This window comes from Pipistrellus kuhlii, unplaced genomic scaffold (assembly GCF_014108245.1).
Source record: "Pipistrellus kuhlii isolate mPipKuh1 unplaced genomic scaffold, mPipKuh1.p scaffold_m20_p_3, whole genome shotgun sequence".
Taxonomy (NCBI): domain Eukaryota; kingdom Metazoa; phylum Chordata; class Mammalia; order Chiroptera; family Vespertilionidae; genus Pipistrellus; species Pipistrellus kuhlii.
This window is the reverse complement of record NW_023425529.1, coordinates 173,082-199,705: the sequence shown is the minus strand read 5'-3', so window position 1 is coordinate 199,705 and position 26,624 is coordinate 173,082. Positions and strand designations below refer to the sequence as shown.

Below are 26,624 nucleotides of genomic sequence, written 5' to 3'. Positions count from 1 at the left end.
GGCCCGGTGCACAGCCCGGTGCATGGCCTGGCGCGTGGCCCGGTGGTGGCGCTCCATTGTATCTCTATTCAGGGGCACCGTGTTGCTTTTTCTGCCTGGCGCGTGGCCCGGTGCACAGCCCGGTGCATGGCCTGGCGCGTGGCCCGGCGCATAGCCCGGTGCGTGGCCTGGCGCGTGGCCCAGTGCGGCCCAGAGTGGCCTGGCACGTGGCCTGGCGCGTGGCCCAGTGTGGCCCAGAGTGGCCTGGCACATGGCCCGGTGCGTGGCCCAGAGTGGCCTGGCGCGTGGCCCGGTGCGTGGCCTGGCACGTGGCCCCGGTGCGTGGCCCGGTGCGTGGCCTGGCACATGGCCCAGCGTGGCCCAGAGTGGCCTGGCACATGGCCCGGTGCGTGGCCCGGTGCACAGCCCGGTGCGTGGCCTGGCGCGTGGCCCGGTGGTGGCGCTCCATTGTATCTCTATTCAGGGGCACCGTGTTGCTTTTTCTGTCTCCTCCCCAGACCGAGCTTGATGGCTACTCAAGGTTTTTCCCCTTGAACTTGAGGGTGTCCCGCGCAGCACTGCAGCCCACGCCACGCTGTGGGGAAGGGCCGGGGCCGTCGAGGGCGCTCGGCAAACTCCCCGTGCGGGGGTCTCGGCGTGGGGCGGGGGAGGCCCTGAGGCGGTCGCTGCCCTCTGCGCCGCCCCTCTGCTCCCGGGAAAGGGAGGAGCGAGGCGTGTCCGTGGTGGGGCCGCCGGACTGACGGCCATTCTCCCCCAGAGACTGATGGAGAGGCAGAGGCGGAAGGCGGACATCGAGAAGGGGCTGCAGTTCATCCAGTGAGTGCGCCGCCTCCTCCTCCCTCTCCTTTGCCGTTCGGTCCCGGTGCCTTGGGGGGTGGGAGGTGGGGGGCTGGGAAGGGGCTGGCAGGGCAGGCGCTCGGGGGCTGGGTCTGCGAACCCCACGTGTGAGCCACGAACCACACACGCCCCCTGCGCCCCCTGGCCCTGCTCACCCTTGGCCTTGTCCCGTGTACCACTTCCCCTGCCGTCAGGTGACCAGACGTCCCGCTTTTGGCGGGAGAGTCCCGATTTTCTTTCTTTTTTTAAAGTTTATCATCTCTTAATATATTTTTTATTGCTTTTTTTTTTTTTTTTTACAGAGAGGAAGAGAGAGGGATAGAGAGTTAGAAACATCGATGAGAGAGAAACATTTATCAGCTGCCTCTTGCTCATCCCCCACTGGGGATGTGCCCGCAACCAAGGTACATGCCCTTGACCGGAATCGAACCTGGGACCTTTCAGTCCGCAGGCCGATGCTCCCAGGGGTCCTCAAACTTTTTAAAGTGGGGGCCAGATCACGGTCCCTCAGAGAGCTGGAGGGCCGGACTATATGAACTACTAATTCCTACTGTAACACCTCGGCTGCGCTCACTGCCCAAAAAACCTGGCGGGCCGGATCAGACTCCTCTGCGGGCCGCATGTGGCCCGCGGGCCGTAGTTTGAAGACACCTGCATCCACTGAGCCAAACCGGTTTCGGCGACATCCTGATTTCTAACAATGTGTCCTACGTCCCCCTCCATTTTAAAAAAGTCCCGATTTTTAAAAAATATATATATTTTATTGATTTTACACAGAGAGGAATTGAGAAGGACAGAGAGTTAGAAACGTCAATGAGAGAGAAACATCGATCAGCTGCCTCTTGCACACCCCCCACCGGGGATGTGCCCGCAACCAAGGTACATGCCCTTGACCAGAATCGAACCTGGGACCTTTCAGTCCGCAGGCCGACGCTCTATCCACTGAGCCGAACCGGTCCCGGCCCAATTTTTTTTTTTTTAAATCGTGACTTTTTTAAAACACCGCGGGACACATTGTAAAAAATCGGGACTGTCCCGCCCAAAGCGGGACGTCTGGTCACCTTCCCCTCGCGTCCACCGGCTCGCGATGCCCTCGCCTGCTGTCCTAACGATGAGGGGCCCACCCTCGGGCTCCGCGCGGGGCCTCCGCCCGCATCGCTGTCAGTCTTCCCCGCGGCCCAGGAGGGAGGATTCTCTCTCGTCTCCAGTTCGCGATGAGAAAGCTGAGGCTCAGAGACCGGGAGCTCGGTTAGGGTCTCAGGGGACTGGGAGGGCCCGGGGGGCGCAGGCTCTGGGCGGTCCTGTGTTGGTGCGGGGGCGGGAGGAGGGGATGGGGCGGGGGCCGCAGGGGCAGGTCTGGTGTGGGGCACGGCCATTCCCAGAGGACGGGTCTCTCAGGCCGAGGGCAGCCGCCCGCTTGGAGCACCGGCTCCTGGGAAGGCCCGGTGGGAGGGCCAGGACGAGCCCGCTCCCTCCCTGTCCCGGAGACAAGACAGAGGGCCAGCTGGCCAGGATTTAGGGAGGAGAAGCGCTGCCCCCTCACCCTCATCCCGAAGCTGACACCGAGGATGGGGCTGGAGGAGGGACTGCAGGCAGGACCTCTGGGCCGTGCCCTGGCGCCTGGACCTCCACGGGCCGGCCCTGCTCACCAGGCCTGTTCCCCCTCTTCCGCCAGGTCCACACTCCCCCTAAAGCAAGAAGAATATGAGGTGAGTGCCGCCGGCTGGGCGGTGAGGGGCGCGGGGGGCGGTGAGGGGCGCAGGGGGGGGGGGCGGTGAGGGGCGCGGGGGGCGGGTGAGGGGCGCGGGGGGCGGGTGAGGGGCGCGGGGGGCGGTGAGGGGCGCGGGGGGGCGGTGAGGGGCGCGGGGGGCGGTGAGGGGCGCGGGGGGCGGGTGAGGGGCGCGGGGGGCGGGTGAGGGGCGCGGGGGGCGGTGAGGGGCGCGGGGGGGGGCGGTGAGGGGCGTGGGGGGGGCGGTGAGGGGCGCGGGGGGCGGTGAGGGGCGCGGGGGCTGGTGAGGGTCAGTGAGGGGCGGTGAGGGACGTGGGGGCCGGGCGGCCGGGCTGGGGATGGTGAGGGGTGTGGGGGGGGTGAGGGGCGTGGGGAGCGGTGAGGGGCGTGGGGGATGGTGAGGGGTGCGGGGTCCGTTGGCCGGGCGGGGCTGGTGAAGGGGGGAGCGTGGGGGCCAGCTGGATGGGGAAAGCCCCTGAGCCGCCGCCCCCCCCCCCCCCACAGGCCTTTCTGCTCAAGCTGGTGCAGAACCTGCTGGCAGAGGGCAACGACCTGTTCCGGGAGAAGGACCACAAGCAGGCGCTGGGCCAGTACATGGAAGGGCTGAACGTGGCCGACTACGCCGCCTCCGACCAGGTGCACCTGCCCCGGGAGCTGCTGTGCAAGCTGCATGTCAACAGGGCTGCCTGCTACTTCACCATGGTGAGCCGGCGCCCCCCCCCCCCATTGCCACGCCCCTGGCTGTGCATCCTCCCCCTGACCCTCACCATCTCACCATCACCCCAGGCTCTCAGCCCGGCTGCATGGCAGCTCACCTGGAGCTTTTGAAGTCCGAACACATAGTAACAGCTTTTAAGTGCTGCTGCTGTCCAGCCCTGGCCAGGGGCCTCAGTGGTGAGAGCATTGACCCCATACACCAGTGCTGCAGATTCGATCCCTGGCCAGGGCACATACAAGGGTCAGCCAGTGAGTGCATGACTAAGGGGAACAACAAACGGATGTTCCTCTCTCTCCCTCTCCGCAGGGCCTGTACGAGAAGGCGCTGGAGGACAGCGAGAAGGCGCTGAGGCTGGACGGCGAGAACATCCGGGCGCTGTTCCGCAAGGCGCGCGCCCTCAACGAGCTGGGCCGCCACAAGGAGGCCTACGAGTGCAGCAGCCGCTGCTCGCTCGCCCTGCCCCACGTGAGTGCGGCTCTGCGCCCGCCCGCCCTGGGCCACCCCACCCGCCTTCCTCGGCGTCCTCTGTCCCCTGGAGCTGCAGGTGCTTTTGTGAGCGCCGAGCCCGGGCCAGGCGTTGTTGCTAAAGACACGTTGTGTTAGCTCTGTTGCAACAAACAAGGCTCGGAGGTGGGTGCATTTACCCCCGTGTTAAAGATGAGGACGGAGAGGAAGGCACTTCCCCCGGCGTCACTGCTAGGGGGCGGCAGAGCTGAGGTTTGAACCAGGCATTCTGATGATGGAGTCCGTGGCTGAGACGCTCGTCGGAGTGCAGGCGGCAGTGAGGCTGCACGGGGTGCCCCCTGTGTGGGGTCCCAGTGGCCAGGCTGTCATCAGGTCGGGAGGAGACGATGGGAAATGGCCAACAGAGAGCACTGCTTGCCCCAGCCCACGCTGGGCACACCACTCCCTCCCCATTTATCCACCCACTCAGCAAGTATCTACTCAGTGCCCACACGGTGCCCAGTCTGTGCCTTTTGGGGGCCCACCGTCTACTCGGAGACACATGGAAGTGTCCCAGGTCAGGCCTGGCTCCGCCATGGACCCCTGGCGTGGCTGTGGACAGTCACTGCCCCTCTCTCTGCGTATCAGCCCCACAGTTTATACTGTGTCCATCCTGCTTCATCCTGAAATAATGCGTGAGAGGACTGGGGGTGGATCAGTGCTTCCTGGAAGGGCTGGGGGGACGCCCTGAGGAGGCGGGGCTTGGGTGGGGCTGGGAGAAGCAAGAAGGATGTGGGTGAGCAGAGCAGAGAGGAAGTCACTGCACGATGGTCAAGGAGCTGGGTGCAGGCTGCTGGCCTGGCTTTGGGTCCTGATCTTGGTATGCATGCCCTCAAAGAGGCATCTGTTCCAAACCGTTGCTTTCTTCTTGCCCATCAATTTAATCTGGCTGTGCGCCCTTGGACACATGGCGTGGCCTCTCTGAGCCCTGGTTTGCACCCCTGCAAAGTGGGGGTGCTGACATACCGTGCATCGCAGGGCTGTGCGGGGGAGGGAGTCAGAAAGCCAGGCAAGGCCGTTCGAGTCGCACCGGTCACACAGCGGGAGTCCGGGGCGCCCTCATTGGCACTGTCCTCAGGCACGTGGCTGCCCTCGCCACGCGGACGGCGGTAAAGCCTCCTGCCCTCCCTCCCTCCCTCCCAGGGCCGGAGCTGTGACAGCGGGTGACACGGGCTGCTGTGAGTGCGGGAGAACGCTGAGGACGGGGGCAGCTGTTCAAAGCGGTTCTCCCTGTGAGCCGCACTACACTGGGGGAGCGGGAACAATGCACAAAAAGTAGAACAACAGGGATGTTTTCCGAACACTCACCGTGTCCGGCAACGGGACAGTGATAATTCAGAGATCGGGCGCGTTCAGGGTGGTATGGCCGTAGACGGGACAGTGATAATTCAAACAAACACCACTCCACTGCTCTCCCTGAACGGAAAAGACAGCAGCGCGGTGTCGTCCCTGCCCCACCGGCTCTCGCCGTGTCCTGGGCAGCCACGTCCCCTCCTGGAGCTGGCTCCTTGTCCGCAGCGTGGCTGCCCGCGGCCCCCTCGCAGGCGGCACCAGGCGGCGGGCGGGCGGGCGGGCGGGCCGCTCCACCCGTGTCTGTCTCCGCAGGATGAAAGCGTCACGCAGCTGGGCCAGGAGCTGGCTCAGAAGCTGGGGCTGCGAGTCCGGAAGGCGTACAAGAGGCCCCAGGTGGGTGGGCTCGGGGGCCGGGGGCCGGGGGTGCGGGCGGGCGATCGATCGGGGAGAAGCAGGTGAGGTGGCCAGGCCGGGCCGGGCCGGAGGGGGTGGCAGCAGGCGGTCCTCCCGCTCGCTGGCTGAGCGGGCGCAGCCGGGGCTCGAGGCCCCCCGACACCGGCCGTGCGGGCCGCTGCCTCCTCCTGGGCCTCCGCCCGGGCCTTTGCCGACAGCGCGCCCTCAGCCTCACGTCCCAGATCACCCCCATGGCACTGGGGTCCCTGTGGTTCACTGGGCACTCCTGTGTGCCAGGAAGCTGCCCGTAGGCAGGGTCCGGCTCTGAGTCTGGCTGTGACCCTGAGCAAGTTAGTTCTCTCTCCGCCTGGTGAGAACATTGAGGTGGGACAATGTGCCCGCCTCAGAGGGTCCAGACGCGAGGATGCGCTGGCGCTGGCGCCCGGGCTGGCGCCGGGAGGAGTGTGTGCTCGGAGTCCTCCTCCAGGTCCTGCTGGCAGAAAGCAGACGCCCAGATATGACCAGAGAGAGCGCGGTGGCTCCCAGCAGCCCCGGGGGCGGGGAGCCTGGGAAGGACCACAGACCTCGACCGCCCGCCTGGGAGATGGGAGCCTGAGCATCTCCCCAGATCTTCACCTCTCCCCCCCGCCCCCTCCCAATCTCCGCAGGAACTGGAGACCTTCTCTCTGCTCAGTAACGGCACTGCGGCTGGAGTGGCAGACCAGGTAGGGCGGGCCCGGGCCCCACGCCTCCCTCCCCACCTCTGGGCGCAGCCTGTCGGGTTCGTCCGTCTCAGAGCTCTGAGCCCACTCCCCGGGCGTCCGTGAGCTCAGGCGGCAGGTGCCGGGCCTCAGGCTGCGGGCTGGGCTCAGTCTCTCCTCGTCCCCCTGCTGAGCCGGGCGCCTGCTCTGGGAGTGGGGTGACTGCAGCCCGGGCCGGCCCCACCAGGCCTGTGAGGGCCCCTCTGGGGCGCTCGGCGTGGGGACAGGCTGGTGGGGGGAGGGGTCCCTGCAGGGGACGCTCAGGGATGCCACGGCCCCTGGAGAAAGGAGGCCACGGCCGCAGGAGGGAGGGAAGGAGGTTGGGCCGGCCACGCGGGCCTCCTCGTGGGCATGGCAGGCTCGGCGCACGCACGACTCCCCCGCTGCTCACGCGCACGGCTGCTCGGCGGACATGAGGCCTTCTGACAGGGAGGGACAGCGTGGAGGGCCGGCGGAGCCTGTGTCCGCCTCATGACCCGCAGGGAGAGGCTGAGGCCCAGCGTGGGCAGGGCCGTGGCCAGCGTCACACAGCACGGCCGCAGCAGCCTCTCTCCGGGGCTTAGCTCTGCCCTCCACCCGCTCCGAATCCCAGGGGCCGCCGTGCCTGGGCCGCCGGAGGCGGGGCTTCGCCCGTGGGGCCTCGCAGGCTGCGTGGAGGCAGGCGGGACCTCACCGGGTGTGTAACCGGCACTCACCGGGGCGGTAACCAGGAACGATTAGCTCGCACAGACCGAGTGCTCACGCAGAATGAGTGAGCGTGTCCGTCTGTTTGGGCTGCCAGAGCCAAGGGCAGCCTGGTGGTTTGTAAACGAGTGACGTCAGTGCTGGAGCTGGATGTGCAGGATCGGGGCGCTGGAGGGCCCAGGGGGCAGGACCCTGGTGATGGGAGTGGCCTCTGGTGCCTCCTGGCCGTCCCGCCCAGGCCCGTGGCCAATGCAGCAGCCGCCCCTCGGGCCCAGGGGCACCCGAGCGTGGCCCCGTGGCCTCCCAGCCCGGTCTGCCCGGCCCACGGAGTCCTTCCTCCCACAGGGAACCTCCAACGGCCTGGGCTCCATCGACGACATCGAGACAGGTGTGTCCCTCTCCAAGGGGATGGGGTGGAGACGGGCCTCAGCCAGCCCAGCCCTGCAGACAGGGCTTCTGGAGACTCCCGTCCTGGGGACTCCCTGAGACAGGAGAGCAAATGGTGGGTTCAGGAAGAGTCCCCTCTCCAGCCTGGGGCGGGCACCTCAGAGTGAGGGTGCTGGGCCCATGTCCTCCACTCCGCCCCCTCCCCCCGGCCCCCCTGTCAGAGTCCCTGCCTTTGTTCCCACTGGCTCCCCAGAAGCTCACTTTAGAGGTGCCCTCAGGAGGGACGGCGTCCCCAGGCTGGGCCAGTCAGGCCCTGCGCCAGGCCCATCGGGGATATGCTGTGGTACTGGGACCCTCCCCACTCCCTGCACTGTGGCTGAGCCTGGGCCACTGGGTCCGGCCGGCGGCAGGCGGGGTTAGGGTCAGAGCTGGGCGAGGAGGAAGGGTGAAGGGGGAGGACCCCAGGGCAGGACCTCCTGCAGCCACTGAGCACCCCCCCCCGGGGCCCACAGACTGCTACGTGGACCTGCGAGGCTCCCCGGCCCCCCTCCCCGCGCCCCCCACGATGCCCCTGTTCCCCCACGTGCTGGACCTGCTGGCGCCCCTGGACAGCAGCAGCGGCAGGGCGCTGCCCAGCTCCGAGGGCCTGGATGACCTCTCCGACGGGGACGTCTTTGGTCCGGAGCTGGACACCCTCCTGGACTCCCTGGTGAGCCCCCTTCTCTCCGAACCCCCTCCCGCCTGGGCCCCACCACGGTCCTCCTCACGCCCCATCCCCACGTCCCACACTGCTGGAGGGACGCCCCCTCTGTCAGGAGGAGACAGAGGCCTGGGGGGCAGGAACTGGAAGCTGCAGAATGCGGGGTGTGTGTGTGTGTGTGTGTGGTGTGTGGTGTGTGTGTGTGTGTGTGTGTGTGTGTGTGTGGTGTGTGGTGTGTGTGTGTGTGTGTGTGTGTGTGATGGTGGAGGGGCAGTTCCTGGTTCCCCCAGGGCTCAGGCTGACCCTGGCAGTGCGTCCTCTGACCCGGCTCTCCCCCTGCAGTCCCTGGTCCAGGGCGGCCTGCCTGGCAGCGGCGTGCCCAGCGAGTTGCCCCAGCTGATCCCCGTGTTCCCGGGCGGGACCCCGCTGCTGCCCCCGGTGGCGGGCGGGTCCATCCCCGTCTCCAGCCCCCTGCCCCCCGCCTCCTTCGGCCTCGTCATGGACCCCGCCAAGAAGCTGGCCGCCTCGGTGCTGGACGCCCTGGACCCCCCGGGCTCCGCGTTGGACTCCCTGGACCTGCTGCCCTACTCAGAGACCCGCCTGGACGCCCTGGACAGCTTCGGCTCCGCCCGGGGCGCCCTGGACAAGCCCGGCGCCTTCCTGGGTGAGGCCGGGCGCCGGCGCCCCTCACCCCCCCACGGTCTGCAAGGAGCTGTCCCGGCTCAGCCTCAGAGCGGAGCTGGGTCACAGCCGTCTGCCTCGGCCCGGCCGTGTCCCCTGCGGCTCTGGGCTCAGGGCCGGGCCCGTATCCGGTTCGGAATCGCACGGCAGAGCGGGGACAGGCCAGGACTCCAGGCCTGTGGTCTGCTGCTCTGTCCAGCCTCCCAGGGTTCAAGGCCATGGGTTCCTTCAGTCCCACAGGGCGGGGAGCCAGGAACCCGACGGGCACAGGCCCCGTGGGCCTTCCCGGTCCGGCTCCCACACCCGGGGCCGCAGAGCTCCCGGCTCCCCTCACCCAGGCCCAGAGGGTCAGGAAGGCGATGCGCCTCCTGCAGGAGGCCTGTGCCAGCAGGGGGCGCCGTCCACGCAGGCCCGTGGCGGATGGACGGAGGGATGTCTCCCAAGGCAGGATGGGCAGAGGAGGCCTGAGCTAGTCTGGGGGACCCGCGTGAGCCGAGCTGAGGCGCTGGGCTGCCTCCAGGCCGTGGGGGTGCGGGAGGCGGGACCTGCGCCAGCCGGGGTGCTTCCCTGTCCCCGGGGTAGAGCTTTGGTCGTGGTCGGCAAACCGGCTCAAGAGCCACGCGCGGCTCTTTGGCCCCGTGAGTGTGGCTCTTCCACAAACACCACGGCCTGGGCGAGTCTGTTTTGAACAAGTGGCGTTAGAAGTTTAAGTTTAAAAAATGTGGCTCTCGAGAAATTTCTTCGCTGTGCTGTTGCTATTTGGCTCTGCGGACTGATGAGTTTGCCGACCGCTGCGTCAGGGGTCGGCATGAGCAGGAGGGGTGGAGCCTGGGTGGCCCAGTGGGTGGAAACACGGAGGCGGCTGGGAGGGCCCCTCACACCCCCGGAGCAGGCCGTGACCCCGTCTTCTCCCGCCCAGAGGACACCGGCTCCCAGGACCCGCGCCCCCCCAGCGGCTCCCAGAAGCCGGCCCCCTCGGTGAGTGACCAGCCAGGCACCGGGGTGGAGGCGAGGGCTGTGGGCTCCAGAGCGAGGGGGGGGGGGGGCCCTCTGCCTGGGGCCAGGGGCTGCACGCCCGGGAGGGGCGTTGGGAACACCCCGGGTTCGGGCCTCAGCCCGGCTCTGCGGTGGGCGCGCACTGTTTGGAGTCCGGCGGCCTGGCTCCCGCCTCAGCCGTGGCCCCGGGAGTCCTGGCCTCCCCTCGGCTGTGGGCTTGGGCGCTGGAGGCTGGGGCAGGACAGCCCCACGGGGTCCCCTCCTCTCGCTCTGCTTTCCTGCCGGGCTGGTGTCCGAGGGGGGCTCAGGGGCGAGATCACCGTTACCCCCGGCTTCTCCGGTCCCGTGCTCTGGGTTCTTGGGTCAGAGAAGGAGCTCCCGCTGGGAGGGCGGAGGAGGAGGGAGGGTCCTGGCTGCCGTGCGGCTCCTGGGGGGTCCTAGAGCCCCCCCCAGGCTGGCGCCCGGCCGGCCCTGCTGGCTCCGCCCTCGGCCAGAGCCCCAAACGCCGACCTCCTCCCGTCACAGCCAGAGCCCTCCATGCCCAACACCGCTCTGCTCATCAAGAACCCCTTGGCCGCCACCCACGAGTTCAAGCAGGCCTGCCAGCTCTGCTACCCCAAAACAGGTACCGTGCACCGCCCCCCGCCCCGCTGCCCGGACGCTGGGGCCGCCAGCGTGGGCACCCAGGACAGGTCCCCGTGTGCCCGTCAGAGAGGAGGGCGGGCACAGGAGCAGGGGGAGACAGTGGGGGTGGGGCTCTCACCAGTGCTGGGGAGGCCAGGGGGCGTGAGGGGTGCATCCTGGCGCCTGCAGCCCGGAGGTGGGGACCTGGCTGGGGAGTGCAGAGTGCCGCCCCCCACCCCCCCACCAGGAACGCAGCTTCGCCTTCCACGCCCCCTGAGTGCCTCTCACGGTGACTGCACACCTTGCCCAGCACCCAGGGGCGAAGGGTTTGGGAGAGGGCACTGGCTGGGTGGCCCCGGGGCGTCGGCAGACCCCAGCTCCAAGGCGGGCGGTGGAAGTCGCTCAGAGACGCCAGGATTGGGGGGTGCTTTTCCGCTCACCCAGTCTCTCACCTCAGAGCCTCTAGACTAGAGCTTGGTGTAGGATTCTAGACTCAGACTCGGGGCTTCTCTGCCGGAAGCCCACGGCCCCGCAGTTCTAGGCGATACGGGGTCCCAGGTCAGACATCTCAGCGGGCTGGGCTGCATCCTCTCTCAGCGTGTTGGAGTTGGCGGGGCCTTCAGGGTCACCCAGTTACTGTCCTCCACCTGCTGCCAGACCCCCCGGCCCCCCCAGCACATCGCCCTGCCCGGTCACCCCCAGAGCTCGGGGGCCCGTGGGGACGAGAGCAGAAGCCGCCGTGGCAGATGGCTGTGTCCGTAGGAAGTTCTTCCTTGGCTGCGTCCCCGCCCCCGGACACACACACACACACACACACACACACACACACCCCGCCCTCTGCTCCCAGAGTCACCGCCCCTGTCCCCCCGCCCAGGCCCCAGGGCCACACCTACCGCCCCTGTCCCCCCGCCCAGGCCCCAGGCCCCAGGGCCACACCTACCGCCCCTGTCCCCCGCCCAGGCCCCAGGGCCACACCTACCGCCCCTGTCCCCCCGCCCAGGCCCCAGGGCCGGCGACTACACCTACCGGGAGGGCCTGGAGCACAAGTGCAAGCGGGACATCCTGCTGGGCCGGCTCCGGAGCTCCGAGGACCAGACCTGGAGGCGGATCCGGCCCCGGCCCACCAAGACCAGCTTCGTGGGCTCCTACTACCTGTGCAAAGGTGGGTGCCCGCGGACGCTGTTCCCGCCGGCGGGGCCGTGGAGGGGGACGCCCTCCGGGAGAGGGCGCCCCGGGCGGCCCGCACGGGCGGGAGCGCGGGGAGCTCCCTCAGCTGCTGGCCGCGCTCCGGGTGAGAGCCAGCCTGTCCCGGCAGGCCCAGAGCTGCGGGAGCTGCGGGAAAACCGTGGACACACTGAGGACTGGCACGGAGTCGGGCGCCATGCATGTTAGCTCTGATTTATTTTTTATTTTTATTATTATTATCTTTTGTTTATCCTCACCTGAGGATATTCCCCCATCGATCTTTTAGACAGCGTGGAAGGGAGAGGGAAAGACAGAAACATCGAGGTTCCTCCTGTGCGAGCCCTGACCAGGGCTGGGGAGGAGCCTGCCGCCAAGGTGCGTGTCCTTGACCAGAATCGAACCCGGGACCCTTTTTTTTTTTTTTTTTTAACATATATATATATATATATATTTTTTTTTTAATTGATTTTTTACAGAGAAGAAGGGAGAGGGATGGAGAGTTAGAAACATCGATGAGAATCATCGATCAGCTGCCTCTTGCACACCCCCTACTGGGGATGTGCCCGCAACCAAGGTACATGCCCCTAACCGGAATCGAACCCGGGACCCTTCAGTCCACAGGCCGACGCTCTATCCACTGAGCCAAACCGGTCCCGGCTATATATATATTTTTTAATTGATTTTTTACAGAGAAGAAGGGAGAGGGATAGAGAGTTAGAAACATTGATGAGAGAGAAACATCAATTTAGCTGCCTCCTGCACACTCCCCACTGGGGATGTGCCCGCAACCAAGGTACATGCCCTTGACCGGGATCAAACCTGGGACCCTTCAGTCCACAGGCCGACGCTCTATCCACTGAGCCGAACTGGCCAGGACAACCAGTGTTAGCTTTTAAAAAGTATTCTGTTGCCATTGCCTCGCTCCTGGCTCTGTCACCTTGGTTGAAGTGGAATAGACAGTCATACACCATATATGCGTTCTTCTCTTCCTCCGCCAAGCGCCTGGGTGCGTCTCCCTGTCAGTGCGACAGCCACCGTGCTGTCCGTGCTTTGTGTGTCCCTGTTTTGTCCCCGCACGCAGCACCCTCAGACTCCGGGTGCCTGAGGATACGTGTTTTGCAGATGAAGATGTGACCCCCCAACCGCCCCCGCCCAGGGGCAGAGCTCGGCGGATGCCACCCTCCCCCGACCTCCTGGCGGGCAGGCTCCGCCCACGTGTGCACCCGGCCGGCGGGGGGCCGCCTTCCCGCCTGGCAGAACGTGTGTCCTGTTGCTCTTTGCAGACATGATTAACAAGCAGGACTGTAAGTACGGGGATAACTGCACCTTCGCCTACCATCAGGAGGAGATCGACGTGTGGACCGAGGAGCGGAAGGGCACCCTCAACCGCGACCTGCTCTTCGACCCGCTGGGGGGCGTCAAGCGCGGCAGCCTCACCATCGCCAAGCTCCTCAAGGAGCACCAGGGCATCTTCACCTTCCTCTGCGAGGTACCCGCCCGCCGCTGCCCTCCTCCTTCCCGCCCGCCGCCTCCCCGGGCGGAGGCCCAGTCCGGCCGGGCGGTCCCGGGCGCCATCCCCTGAGTGGCAGCCCTGGAGCACGGGGGTGGGAGCCTGGCCCTGGAGTCCGTACTCCTCAGACTGTTAGGCAGTTAAGCTCTGTCCCGCGGGAGCCCGATCCTGTCCACCCCTCACGAGGGCAGGGGAAACTGAGGCTGTGGGCCGGGCTGGGGCGGCTGGGCCGGCGCTGTAGGTCCTCACTCCACCCTCCTCACCGCCTTGCCTGGTTGTGCCCGCTGCCCCTCCCTGCCTGCTTCCCGGCCGTATCCTCTCCCTGGGTGTCCGCAGACCCAGAGGCCCGCGCGCCCGGCCAGCCCCGCAGGCTGCTGCCACCCCCCGAGCTGTCCCAGGAGGCCCCCTGGGCCCTGCCTCCCCACCAGCCCCGGCCCGGGAGGTCCCCTCCGTGGAGAGCGCGCTGGTCCTGGCTGCCGGCCGGGTTTGGGGCAGCTCAGCCCCCCCCCCGAGCGCGCAGGCGGAGCGGAGGGAGAGCAGTGCCCGGTGTGCGCTCCCAGGCGGACGGCTGCGTGTGCAGAGCACCTGCCGCGGTTCCATCCTTTCTGAGCTCCGCGGGGAGCCTGTGGGACAGGCCCGTGTGACTAAGGAAACTGAGGCTGAGGCGTAGGGCAGCCCCTGCCCTCGGCACGGCATGGTGAACCCAGCCCAGTGAGGGCCGGGCGCAGAGCCGGGCCGGTTACCGTGAGGGGAGCAGAGAGCCGGGCCGGTTACCGTGAGGGGAGCAGAGCCGGGCCGGTTACCGTGAGCGGAGCAGAGAGCCGGGCCGGTTACCGTGAGGGGAGCAGAGAGCCGGGCCGGTTACCGTGAGCGGAGCAGAGAGCCGGGCCGGTTACCGTGAGCGGAGCAGAGAGCCGGGCCGGTTACCGTGAGCGGAGCAGAGAGCCGGGCCGGTTACCGTGAGCGGAGCAGAGAGCCGGGCCGGTTACCGTGAGCGGAGCAGAGAGCCGGGCCGGTTACCGTGAGCGGAGCAGAGAGCCGGGCCGGTTACCGTGAGCGGAGCGCAGAGCAGGGCCGGTTACCGTGAGGGGAGCAGAGAGCCGGGCCGGTTACCGTGAGCGGAGCAGAGAGCCGGGCCGGTTACCGTGAGGGGAGCAGAGAGCCGGGCCGGTTACCGTGAGGGGAGCAGAGAGCCGGGCCGGTTACCGTGAGCGGAGCAGAGAGCCGGGCCGGTTACCGTGAGGGGAGCAGAGAGCCGGGCCGGTTACCGTGAGGGGAGCAGAGAGCCGGACCGGTTACCGTGAGCGGAGCAGAGAGCCGGGCCGGTTACCGTGAGCGGAGCAGAGAGCCGGGCCGGTTACCGTGAGGGGAGCAGAGAGCCGGGCCGGTTACCGTGAGGGGAGCAGAGAGCCGGGCCGGTTACCGTGAGGGGAGCAGAGAGCCGGGCCGGTTACCGTGAGGGGAGCAGAGAGCCGGACCGGTTACCGTGAGCGGAGCAGAGAGCCGGGCCGGTTACCGTGAGGGGAGCAGAGAGCCGGGCCGGTTACCGTGAGGGGAGCAGAGAGCCGGGCCGGTTACCGTGAGGGGAGCAGAGAGCCGGGCTGGTTACCGTGAGCGGAGCAGAGAGCCGGGCCGGTTACCGTGAGGGGAGCAGAGAGCCGGGCCGGTTACTGTGAGGGGAGCAGAGAGCCGGGCCGGTTACCGTGAGCGGAGCAGAGAGCCGGGCCGGTTACCGTGAGCGGAGCGGAGAGCAGGGCCGGTTACCGTGAGCGGAGCAGAGAGCCGGGCCGGTTACCGTGAGCGGAGCAGAGAGCCGGGCCGGTTACCGTGAGGGGAGCAGAGAGCCGGGCCGGTTACCGTGAGGGGAGCAGAGAGCCGGGCCGGTTACCGTGAGCGGAGCAGAGAGCCGGGCCGGTTACCGTGAGGGGAGCAGAGAGCCGGGCCGGTTACTGTGAGCGGAGCAGAGAGCCGGGCCCGTTACCGTGAGCGGAGCAGAGCCGGGCCGGTTACCGTGAGGGGAGCAGAGAGCCGGGCCGGTTACCGTGAGGGGAGCAGAGAGCCGGGCCGGTTACCGTGAGCGGAGCAGAGAGCCGGGCCGGTTACCGCGAGGGGAGCAGAGAGCCGGGCCGGTTACCGTGAGCGGAGCAGAGAGCCAGGCCGGTTACCGTGAGCGGAGCAGAGAGCCGGGCCGGTTACCGTGAGGGGAGCAGAGAGCCGGGCCGGTTACCGTGAGCGGAGCAGAGAGGTGGGGACCACAGACCTGGGCACTCAGAGCAGGGCTCCCAGGGACCCATCTGCCCCCTCCGCCCCACCCCCACCCCCGCCCGGTGGCGGTGCCGGGTTCCAGCCCAGCCCTCCCCGGGCAGATCTGCTTTGACAGCAAACCCCGGATCATCAGCAAAGGCACGAAGGACTCCCCGGCCGTCTGCTCCAACCTGGCCGCCAAGCACAGCTTCTACAACAACAAGTGAGCGTGGCCACGGCCGGCCGGGACGGGCATGGCGCGGCTCCCGGGCGGCTCAGGGCCTGGGGGGCGGCTGAGGTCAGAGGGTGGACGGAGGGTCAGGACAGGGGCAGAACGTGGGACTCAGAGCCAGCACCTCCGGAAAGGAGAGACAGACCACTCCATTCCAAGCACCCTTTGGGGCATCAGAATGGCCCCTAGTCCCGTGAGGCAGAGATGCTGACTGGGGCGTACGGATGAGAAGGCTGAGGCCAGAAGCAGGTCACTCGTCGACAAGCCTCGGGTCTGGTGCCCTCCCGTCGGCAGAGTGGGAGGGGAGGGTGAACCAGGCACCCATCTTTGCTCCCTCTGAGCCGCTTGGCTCTGCCCCGTCGGGGGTGAGGGAGCCCAGGCCTGGAGTCCCAGCTGGCCGGGGAGTGGCCTGTCCGTGTCCTCTGGCCGCCCTGACCCTCGGTTTCCTCACTGACCGGCTGATGGTTCCGAGCCCCTGAGGTCGCTGGGAGGGGGATTTGCATCCCAGGCCTGAGGGTGCTTTTTGTCCCTCCGGGTGCAGGCCCAGGCCTGGCGCCTCGGGCTGGGGAACCCGGGAAAGGCCCTTCTCCACCCATGGGCGCCCTTCTCCCAGCCCCGCAGCAGCCTGCCCTTGAGCTTGCCCCAGACTGAGGGGGCTGCCCGAGTGTGGGACCCCCCTGCCGCCTCCCGGCCATTGCTTGGCAGGGCGGGGGCACCGGGAGGAGCCCTCCCCTCCGGCCCAGAGAGGGGCTGCAGCCTGCGTCTCCCCCCTCCCCCCGCCCCCAGGTGCCTGGTGCACATCGTCCGCTCCACCTCCCTCAAGTACTCCAAGATCCGCCAGTTCCAGGAGCACTTCCAGTTCGACGTGTGCCGCCACGAGGTGCGCTACGGCTGCCTGCGGGAGGACAGCTGCCACTTCGCCCACAGCTTCATCGAGCTCAAAGTCTGGCTGCTGCAGCAGTACTCAGGTGGGGGGTCCGCTGAGGGGGGCAGGTCCCGCCGAGGGGGGGCAGGTCCCGCCGAGCGGGAGGGCAGGTGGGGGGGCAGGTCCCGCCGAGGGGGAGGGCAAGTGGGGGGGTCAGGCTCCCGCCGAGGGGGAGGGCAGGTGGGGGGGCAGGTCCCGCCGAGGGGGAGGGCAGGTCCCGCCGAGGGGGAGGGCAGGTGGGGGGGCAGGTCCCGCCGAGGGGGAGGGCAGGTGGGGGGGCAGGTCCCGCCGAGGGGGAGGGCAGGTGTGGGGGGGGCATGTCCCACCGAGGGGGAGGGCAGGTGGGGGGGCAGGTCCCACCGAGGGGGAGGGCAGGTGGGGGGCAGGTCCCGCCGAGGGGGAGGGCAGGGGGGGCAGGTCCCGCTGAGGGTGGGACAGGTGGGGGGGTCAGGTCCCGCCGAGGGGGAGGGCAGTGGGGGGGTCAGGTCCTGCCTAGGGAGAGGGCAGGTGGGGTGGGGCAGGCTCCCACAGAGGGGGAGGGCAGGGGGGGCAGGTCCCGCCGAGGGGGAGGGCAGGTGGAGGAGGGCGGGGCAGGTCCAGCCGAGGGGGAGGGCAGGTGGAGGGGGGTGGGGCAGGTCCAGCTGAGGGGGGGCGGGGGGGCAGGCTCCCGCCGAGGGGGAGGGCAGGTGGCGGGGGCAGGTCCCTCCGAGGGGGAGGGCAGGTCCCGCCGAGGGGGAGGGCAGGTGGAGGGGGGCAGGTCCCGCTGAGGAGGGTGGGGGCGGCTCCGGGGGGGAGGGCAGGTCCCGCCAGGGGGGGGCGGCTCCGGGGGGGGCTGCCTCGGGAGGAGCTGGTGCTCTCAGCCGGCCGCTCAGGGGCCCAGGCTCGCCCGTCTCCGGGCACTGCCGGGAGCAGGCAGGGGCAGGCTGGCTGTGGGGGCACCAGCACCTCACAGGCCGCTGCCTCTCCATGCGGGCCGAGCGCCGTCAAGGACACCAGGTCCGCCCTCGCCCCCAGGCATGACCCACGAAGACATCGTCCAGGAATCCAAGAAGTACTGGCAGCAGATGGAGGCGCACGCCGGGAAGGCCAGCAGCGGCCTGGTAAGGCCCGGCCTCGGGCGCTCATGATTTCCGATTGGCCAGGAAATGATAAGAATTATAAGTCGTACATCAAGCATGTACATCCTTTCCTGGATTCCCTGGGTGTTAGCCTTTGACCACATCCCACACTTTGTCCTGTGAGCGTGTGTGAGCGAGTGCGTGTGTGCGTGTGTGTGCGTGCGTGTGTGTGTGTGTGAGCGTGTGTGTGTGAGTGTGCGTGCGTGTGTGTGTGTGAGCGTGTGTGTGTGTGTGTGCGCCTGTGTGTGTGTGCCTGTGTGTGTGCGTGCGTGCGCGCGCGTGTGTGTATGTGTGTGTGAGTGTGTGTGTGTGTGTGCGCGTGTGTGCGTGTGTGTGTGTATGTGTGTGTGCGTGCGTGAGTGTGTGTGTGAGCGTGTGTGCGAGTGCGCGCGTGTGTGCGTGTATGTGTGTGTGTGCATGTGTGTGTGCGTGTGTGTGAGCGCATGTGTGTGCGCATGTGTGTGTGGGTGCGCGCGCGTGTGTGTATGTGTGTGTGTGCGTGTGTGTGTATGTATGTGTGTGTGTGTCCCTACACGTATGCATTTATATACGGAACGCACTCTTTTTTGATGAACTATTTGAGAATACGTTGCGGACACCATGCCCCATTTCCCCTAAATCCTCAGTGTGTTTCCTAACGATGCAGGCGCGCCTTCCGCAGTGCCACGGCCGCTGTCCGCACACAGAGCTGGCCTCGGGGCGCCCCGCCGAGCCTGGCGTCTGCGCTCAGGTTTTGCGAGTCGTTCCCGATCCCGAGCCTTCCTGTCAAGTCTCTTTTTAAAAAAACTTATCTTATTGATTTTGTACAGAGAGGAAGGGAGAGGGACAGAGAGCTAGAAACATCAACGAGAGAGAATCATCGACCAGCTGCCTCCTGCACACTCTCCACTGGGGATGTGCCCGCAACCAAGGTACATGCCCTTGACCAGAATCGAACCCGGGACCCTTGAGTTACGCAGGCCGACGCTCTATCCACTGAGCCACACCGGTCTCGGCTGTTGTGTCTCTTTAGTGTCCTTCACCCAGAGCAGCCCCTCCTCCGTCCCTCTGTCCCGTGGCCTTGGCATTGTGAGAGCCGGTTGCTCTGTAAAGGCCGCCACCCGGGATTGTCCGTGGCTCCTCGAACCTCAGGGAGATGCTCTGTTCTCCCCGGTCCTCCCCGGGCGGACGTGGTCCGATGTGTGCTTTCCCTGGTGGGGACGTGAGATGAGGTTTCTCCGCTGTGAGGTTATGCGTCCCCCGTTGTGGTCCATAGCGGTCTCCGGGAGAGTCCTGAGCCCCCGTCAGTCCCGGTGCTCCTCACACTGTCACCGCGGACTGTACGGCCTCGCTCCCGCCCTCGTGAGCCTCACCCGGTCCCGGAGACGGCAGGCGGCATCGTGTCCGCGGAGGCTCGGCGTGCCCAGGCTGCCCAGCCTCCCTGAGCGGGGCCAGTCCCAGCGTCTCTGCCGTCCGGTCTGGAGCTCCCCCTGCTCCGCCCCGCCCTGCACCAGCCCCTCACCCCTGAGGGCTCCTCGTCCGTAGATGGGGCCCATCGTCCTCCTGCCATCTCCCAGGGTGGGGCTGACTCCAGGAGCCCCTCCTCACCCCTGCCCCAGGAGGCAGGATCCTTGTAACTTGGAGGACAGCGGGACAGAAGGGGCGGTCCCGGCACAGGAGACGGTGCCATCCACACCTGAGGGACGGCCCCCTCACTGAGGCCCCCCGGAGGCCAGCCTGGGTGTGGCAGGGAGCAGGGCAGACTGGTCCGTCCCCAGAGCTGCCCAGCCCCTCGGGCCTTCCCTCTCTCAGCCCCCTTGTTGCTGGTCCTTTTCCTTTCTCTCCCCGGTTCCTGGCGGCTCCCTTCCCCTGGCCTTCTGCCACCGTGCAGTTTTGCTCCTGGTCGGGCACCAGGGAGGGCTAAGCCTGGACCTGCAGCATCTTCTGGAGCAGCGGTTCTCAGCCTGTGGGTCGCGACAGAGCCTAAGACCATCAGAAGATATAGATATTTACATTACAGTTCATTAACAATAGCAAAATCACAGCTATGAAGTAGCAGTGAAAATAATGTGATGGTTGGGGTCACCACAGCAGGAGGAGCTGTGTTAAAGGGCCGTGGCAGTAGAGGTTGAGAACCGCTGCTCTAGCGAGAAGACTGTCCCTGCCACCACCTGTCCTGACCCCTTCATCCTGCCCAGGCCAGCTGCCGGGGTCCCAGGAACGGGGCAGGCCTGGCGGCTCCAGGTACCCTGGCAGCTTTCCACGCCCTCGCGCTGCCAGCCCCTCCTCCCCACCAAGGCGCCTCCCTCAGGCCTGGCTCTGCCAGCCGGGCCACGTGGGCACAGGCGTCTTGTTTGCCATCGTGGGGAGGGGCCGTGGCACTGTGGGCCCGGCAGGGAGATGCCAGGGGGTCTGGCCGTGCACCTGCCTCAGCCAGGTCCGTCCTCGGCCGCCTGCCCGCCTGTGGGTGGGTCAGTGACCTCGCTGGGCCTCTGCGTCCCCGTCCGACGGGAATGACCCCCCCTCGCCCTGGGCTGCAGCGGGGGGGAGGGGGAGATGGCTGTTGTGAGAGCGGACGGTGTGGCAGTTCACTCGCCAGCGGCCGAGCCACGGTGCCCCTCCAGGCCCCCCCTCACCTCACCTGTGGAAAGGGGAGCATCCAGCCCTAACCGGTGTGGCTCAGTGGCTAGAGCGTTGGCCTGCGGGCTGAAGGGTCCCAGGTTTGATTCGGTCAAGGGCATGTACCTCGGTTGCAGGCACATCCCCAGCTGATCTATGTTTATCTCTCATTGATGTTTCTAACTCTCTATCCCTTTCCCTTCCTCTCTGTAAAATAAATCAATAAAACATATATATTGCAGCGGGACACGTAGACACCAGTGCTGCCGCGGGTAAGTGTCCTGTGCGCTCCGGTGCAGGCCGTGGCCCGGTGATTAAGGAGAGGGTTTATGTCATCATCGGGACGACGTGTGCCATCCTGGGGCCGAGCCAGGGCTCCGTGAGCACCTGACAGGGACAGAACCGCTTCCTGCCCCAGGGCAGCCCCTGGGCCGGGCAGTGCCAGGAACAAGCGCACCCACGGCAGGGACCGAGCCTGCAGCCTAGAGGACAGTGCTGCCCGGAGGGGCGGCCCCGCCTCAGACCAGGGAGCCGGGAGGCTCCAGCTGACGGAGGGACAGCGCGGCTGCAGGGCGTGAGGCCGAGTGGCATCTGCTCCCCGCCTGCCCCTCGCTGGCCTGGGGACGCTCAGGAGCAGGAGACGGGCGTGAGCGCGCGCGCGGGGCCTTGGAGAGCCCAGGGCTGCCCGTGGTCTGTCCCTCCGCCCAGCGCAGGCCCCTCCGTCCCCTCCGCGGCAGGGCTGTCCGCCTCCCGGGCCTGCTCTCCCGCGGGCCGGCCCGGGAACTGGAGGAGTCCGTCACCACGGGGAGCTCAGGGGCTGTGGGAGCGCAGAGGATGGGCAGCTGCTCTGGGAGAGCTCCAGGAAGGCTTCCTGAAGGAGGTGCTCCAGCTGAGTCTTGGAAGTTTCTAGACCAAACCTATGAAGAACAGACAAAGGGCGTTCCAGGAAGAGCGAACGGCGTGTGCGAAGGCAGGGAGCTGTGAGGTCGCCTGCCGTGCCCAGAGGATGCCAGCAGCCCCACAGAGCAGGCCGACGCGGGCCAGCCGCCAAGGCGGAGAGCCCGGCTCAGGAGTCAGGCCTCCCCTTCCAGGCCTCGCTCCCGCGTGGAGAGGCCGTGGGCTGGAGCTGGGCGTCACTTCCTGCCAGCCCCAAGGCTCCGGGCAGAACTAATGCCCCCCAGGGACCTTCATGGTGGACCTCAGGCCGTGGCCCTGGTGCCTGAGCTTCACCAGCCCCTCTGCCCGCAGGGTGCCCCGCGGACACACGGGCCCAGCACCTTTGACCTGCAGATGAAGTTCGTGTGTGGCCAGTGCTGGAGGAACGGGCAGGTGGTGGAGCCTGACAAAGACCTCAAGTACTGCAGTGCCAAGGCCCGGCACTGGTGAGTGGGTGCGGGCTGGGCTGGGTGGGGGCTGGGCTGGGTGGGGGCCTGGCACTGGTGAGCGGGTATGGCCTGGGTGGGGGCATTGGCACCCGCTGGGTGAGGGCCACCGAGTGCCACGGGTGAGGAGGCCACGGCTCTCTGCGGAGGCCACAGCCGGAGGCTCTGCCCACGCCCTCCCCGACGGCCCCTCTGCCGACAGCTGGACCAAGGAGCGGCGGGTCCTGCTGGTGATGTCCAAGGCCAAGAGGAAGTGGGTGTCGGTGAGGCCACTGCCGTCCATTCGCAACTTCCCACAGCAATACGACGTGAGCACGGGGGCGGGGAGGGGCGCCCTCTGGTGGGCAGCGGCGCCCTCCGGCGGTACCAGCAGGCCCTCCCTCGCCCCACAGCTCTGCATCCACGCGCAGAACGGCCGCAAGTGCCAGTACGTGGGGAACTGCTCCTTCGCCCACAGCCCCGAGGAGCGGGACATGTGGACGTTCATGAAGGAGAACAAGAGTGAGTGCAGGCCGGCCCCTCGCTGCCGGCACCCCGGCCCTGCAGCAGGCCGAGGGCGCCTGGGCCACCGCCCCTCTCCGGGCGCACCAGGCCCGCTCCCTGCTCTGCTCTCCGGGCCCGAGAAGCCCCCCTCTCCCTCCGGCGGGTCCCGGGGCGGCACGGAGGGAGCGCCCGCCCCATGCCCTCTGCCCCCGTGTCCCTGCAGTCCTGGACATGCAGCAGACCTACGACATGTGGCTGAAGAAGCACAACCCGGGGAAGCCGGGGGAAGGGACGCCCCTCGGCGCCCGGGAGGGGGAGAAGCAGATCCAGATGCCCACGGACTACGCCGACATCATGGTAACGCCCGGGCGGCGGGGAGGGGCCGGCCCCCGGCGGGGGGTGCAGAGCGGGCACCCACGGTGGCTGTGCCCCCAGATGGGCTACCACTGCTGGCTCTGCGGCAAGAACAGCAACAGCAAGAAGCAGTGGCAGCAGCACATCCAGTCCGAGAAGCACAAGGAGAAGGTCTTCACGTCCGACAGCGATGCCAGCGGCTGGGCCTACCGCTTCCCCATGGGCGAGTTCCGGCTGTGCGACAGGTGCGCGGGGGCGGGCCCCTCTGGGTCTGCAGTTGGCACTCAGGGGTGGTGTGTCCTGGACACGAGGAGCCTGGCACCGGGCGGGGCAGGGCAGGGTCGGAGGGGTGGAGGGGTGCGGTGGGTGGGCCTGGCCAGACCCCCCTTCGCAGACCTGGGTCCCTGGCAAAGGCTGGGCCATGCCAGCATGCAGCAGCCCCAAAGCCACTCCCGGGGTGGAGCTGGTCTTGGGTAAGGTGACTAGACGTCCCGCTTTTGGTGGGACAGTCCCGATTTCTAACAATTTGTCCCGTTGCCGAAGCCGGTTTGGCTCAGTGGATAGAGCGTCGGTCTGAGGACTGAAAGGTCCCAGGTTCGATTCCTGTCAAGGGCATGTATCTTGGTTGCGGGCACATCCCCAGTGGGGGGTGTGCAAGAGGCAGCTGATAAATGTTTCTCTCTCATCGGCGTTTCTAACTCTCTATCTCTCTCCCTTCCTCTCTATAAAAAAAATCAATAAAATATTAAAACAAAAAAGAACAATGTGTCCCGCGTCCCTCGTCGTTTTTAAAAAAGTCCCGATTTTTTTTTTTTTTTTTTAATCGGGACTTTTTTAAAAACGACGTGGGACGCGGGACATACTGTTAAAAGTCGGGACGTCCGGTCACCTTCCGCTTGGGGGAGGCTAAGCGGCTGGCCCAGGCCCCACAGCCGTGGTGGGCAGGGCCAGGGCCCAGGGCCAGGGCGCGGGCAGTGAGCCTCCCGCTGCCCACAGGCTCCAGAAGGGCAAGGCCTGCCCGGACGGGGACAAGTGCCGCTGCGCTCACAGCCAGGAGGAGCTCAGCGAGTGGCTGGACCGGCGCGAGGTGCTGAAGCAGAAGCTGGCCAAGGCCCGCAAGGACATGCTGCTGTGCCCGCGGGACGACGACTTCGGCAAATACAACTTCCTGCTGCAGGAGGACGGCGCCGCGGCCGCCGCGCCCGGAGCCCCCGCCGCGGGCCCCGGCGAGTAGCCAGGCCTCGTCGTGGGTGAAGTCCTAGGGCCCGGGGTGTGGATGGGAACGGGGGCCTGGCCGGAGGGCCGGGGCGGCCTGGGGCGGGGGGCCGTCCTCATCAGGCAGCCCCTGGCCCTGGAGGCCCTTACCCATCATCCCGTCTGCTCCCGCCACCCAGTGTGCAAGCCGGGGGCACGTGCTGTGGCTCAAGGGGTCCCAGCCCCCTCCCCCCCAGCCCCAGCGCCCCTGGTCGGACCCCTCCGGCTCCAGCTACAGCTTTAACCTCTGTCTGCTCCCAAAGGGGGCCCGAAGCTCAGGGCTGGGGAGCCCGGGGTCCCCACTTGAATCTGCAGCAGGAAGGTCCTCTCTGCCCGCCTTCATTCCACCCCCGCCTCCCCGGGGACAGGTCAGGTCACCGCAGAGGGCGGGAGGCCCCAGTTAGCTTTAAAACGCAGCCCAGGGCGATGGAGCTGGGCCTCGGTACGGGTCCCTCACCCTCCGAGGCCTCCGTCTTCCCGCCAGCCCGGCCCCTCTCATTCCGGAGCCACTGAGTGTAGATCGTAGGTCCTCAGAGCCCGAAGCCCCCATTCTGCAGGTGGGAAAAGTGAGGCCCGAAGGGGAGACGTGATCCACACGGGGTCTCCGTCCCACGGCAGGAGGTGCACACTGGTCAGGAGACTCAGGGCCCGCCATTAGCTGGGGGACCGCCTCTGGATTGGTGTGCAGCTGGGGTCCCCGGCAGCGCCACCCGGGGGCTGGGGAAGGAAGCTCAGGGGTTTGGTCTTGTCCGCACGGAGGAGGGGAAGTCCTCTCCGGAGGATAGTTGTGGGGTGCGTCCAGCAGATTCGGGGACAGGTGGGAGGGGCAGGGAATGAGGTACGGAGGCGAGGGGATGCTGAGAGAAGGGAGACATGACCCTGGGGCATCATGGGCCATTCGAGGACCAGACACACCCCTCTTTTAGGGGGGCCCAGCATGGTCCTTTCCTCCTTCTCCCTGAGACCCAGAAATACAATCATGACCGTCTGTCCTGGCCCCTCCCTGCTCCCTGGCCCTGCCAGCTGACCCCCCAGCCCCTGCCCCCACCCACCCAACACGCCCCTCTCCTGTCCCCGTGTGGTCTGATGTCTGTGTGCACCCTCTGCTCTCCGTCCCACCCCCTGCGCGCAGGCCCGGTCTCCCCTGGTTCCCCAGACATTCCAGAACGCCCCACACCATTGGCACAGAAGTGGGGCGCCCCCCCCCCAGCAGGAACCAGGGACCCAGGCTGGGCTCGGGGGTGAGACGGAGGGCATAGAGTCCCCCTTCCTTCTCCTCGAGCAAGGATTGACAGTGTGTGATGACAGGACGACGGGCGTCGGGCTCAGAGAAGCCTGTTTCTCTTGCCACCACTGCCCACCCTCCCCCTAATAACTGGCATGCATGCCTCCCTCCCCCGCCCCCTGCCCCTCCCCCGCGGCCAGCCCTGCAGCGTGGGTGCTGGGGGCGTGGCTGGGGGCCGGAGAGACCACACCCAGCGTGGGGGCGTGGCCTTGAGCGTCCACGACACTTGTTTCCCCGAGCCGTGGTGTTGCCGTGTGTCACCAGCCTGTTTCTAGCGTGTATATATGTGGCCCCGTGATGCATATATACACAGGTATTAAATATATCGCTCTATACAATATTATATATGTGTGTGGTATCCAACCAATCACTTCTGTGGAGGGCTAAGGATAAGGAGTTTGGCCAGGAAATGCAGCCGCCCTGGTCTAAGGTAGAGAGGTTTTCCAGGCCGTCAGGCCATGTCTGGGGGTTCAGAGACCAGGGCCAGGGCCAGAGGTGACTGGGCCCAGCTCTGCCTGCAGCTTCCAGCGCCCCCTCCTGGGGAGAGAGCAGGAGTGCGCAGGAACAGCTGAGGATTGGTGTTGACCCCTCCTTACCCAAGGGAAAAGGGTTCGAGTCCAGATTTCTCTTCAACCCGTTTTGGTCCCAGGGCCTCCGGATCTGGGCCTTCCTGGCCTGGCCGCTCTGGGGCCCTAGCAGGAGGCAGGGAGATTTCTGCTGAGGGCGATGATTTCTGTTGTGATCCTGACAGGGAGGCCGGGAGAGGGGAACCAGGGCCTGTGCCCGCCGCCATTGGGCAGGGACAAGAGGTCAGGCCACGTGGCCACGGGGCGGGGGCCCTGGACGGAGAGTCCCTTCTTGGCGGGGCGGGGCGGGCGGCTGCATTTCCCAGCCGGGCAGGAATCAATGCAATGGTCCTTTTAAAACGTGTATTAAAATCTTAAGAATACCACACTTTAATATTAAATATTCATAAGGTCTAGTATCTTGATAATAATGTAGATGTTTTAATAACAATTTTTGTCCTTCTTAAAATAAAAACGAAAGAAACTTGCTTCTCGTAGCCTTTGTTCCAGAAAATAAACGTGTGCGTTTTGACCTCTGTCCCCCAGGTGTCGCTCCTGCTCCTCCCTGCCTGGCTCCGGCGCCTGGGGCAGAGCTGGCCGGTGCTGGGCAGCCGCAGCCAGACATTCCAAAGGGTGAGGGCAGGTCTGTCCCTGAGTAAACAGGGCAACTCAGCTGACCCTGGCTCGGGCAGCCCGGGCCGACAGGGACAAGCTGTGCTCTGCATAAGTGGCCCCAGTGGCCGCCCTTTGCTGGCTCCTCCGCAGCCGGCCTGCTGTGGCCCCCGTGTTCCCCGTGTGCACTGGCCTGGGGTCCAGAGGTCCAGCTCGGGGCCCTTTCTGGGTGTGGCTTTTCCAGAAAGGTGAGGGGCCGTGTCCTGCTCTGGAATATGATCCTGACTCCTCTGGGCTCAGGCCCCTGGGCTTCCTCTTTAAGAGGAGAGTGTGTATTAGGCCAGGAGTTCTCAGTGAGGGACAGCTGCCTCTGCTGGGGGTACTTTCTCAAACCTCGGGGGGTGTGGTTACAGGTGATGAGGGGGGCCTGGTGGGAGAGGCTGCAAATGATCATGACCAGACAGTCTGAAACAACAGCACAACCCTAGCTGGTTTGGCCCAGTGGATAGCGCATCCACCTGCCGACTGAACGGTCCCAGGTTCGATTCTGGTCAAGGCCATGTGCCCGT

At 66.8% G+C, this 26,624-nt stretch overlaps 1 protein-coding gene across 1 annotated transcript in view; it reads left to right on the top strand.

Moving 5' to 3' along the window:
- ZC3H7B (zinc finger CCCH-type containing 7B) overlaps positions 1–25,931 on the top strand; it is a 39,595-nt gene extending 13,664 nt beyond the window's left edge. The window contains exons 2-23 of the mRNA XM_036456480.2: positions 758–816; positions 2,513–2,546; positions 3,071–3,268; positions 3,591–3,749; positions 5,394–5,474; positions 6,143–6,199; positions 7,265–7,307; positions 7,819–8,015; positions 8,349–8,670; positions 9,607–9,665; positions 10,209–10,308; positions 11,308–11,469; positions 12,776–12,981; positions 15,369–15,469; positions 16,265–16,446; positions 17,418–17,503; positions 21,368–21,501; positions 21,704–21,809; positions 21,894–22,002; positions 22,208–22,341; positions 22,420–22,583; positions 23,335–25,931. Of these exons, the coding sequence (XP_036312373.1) occupies positions 764–816; positions 2,513–2,546; positions 3,071–3,268; positions 3,591–3,749; positions 5,394–5,474; positions 6,143–6,199; positions 7,265–7,307; positions 7,819–8,015; positions 8,349–8,670; positions 9,607–9,665; positions 10,209–10,308; positions 11,308–11,469; positions 12,776–12,981; positions 15,369–15,469; positions 16,265–16,446; positions 17,418–17,503; positions 21,368–21,501; positions 21,704–21,809; positions 21,894–22,002; positions 22,208–22,341; positions 22,420–22,583; positions 23,335–23,572 (2,925 nt within the window). The 5' untranslated portion in view covers positions 758–763 and the 3' untranslated portion in view covers positions 23,573–25,931. The remainder of the gene's footprint in view (positions 1–757; positions 817–2,512; positions 2,547–3,070; positions 3,269–3,590; positions 3,750–5,393; positions 5,475–6,142; positions 6,200–7,264; positions 7,308–7,818; positions 8,016–8,348; positions 8,671–9,606; positions 9,666–10,208; positions 10,309–11,307; positions 11,470–12,775; positions 12,982–15,368; positions 15,470–16,264; positions 16,447–17,417; positions 17,504–21,367; positions 21,502–21,703; positions 21,810–21,893; positions 22,003–22,207; positions 22,342–22,419; positions 22,584–23,334) is intronic.
- Positions 25,932–26,624: the final 693 nt, after the last annotated feature.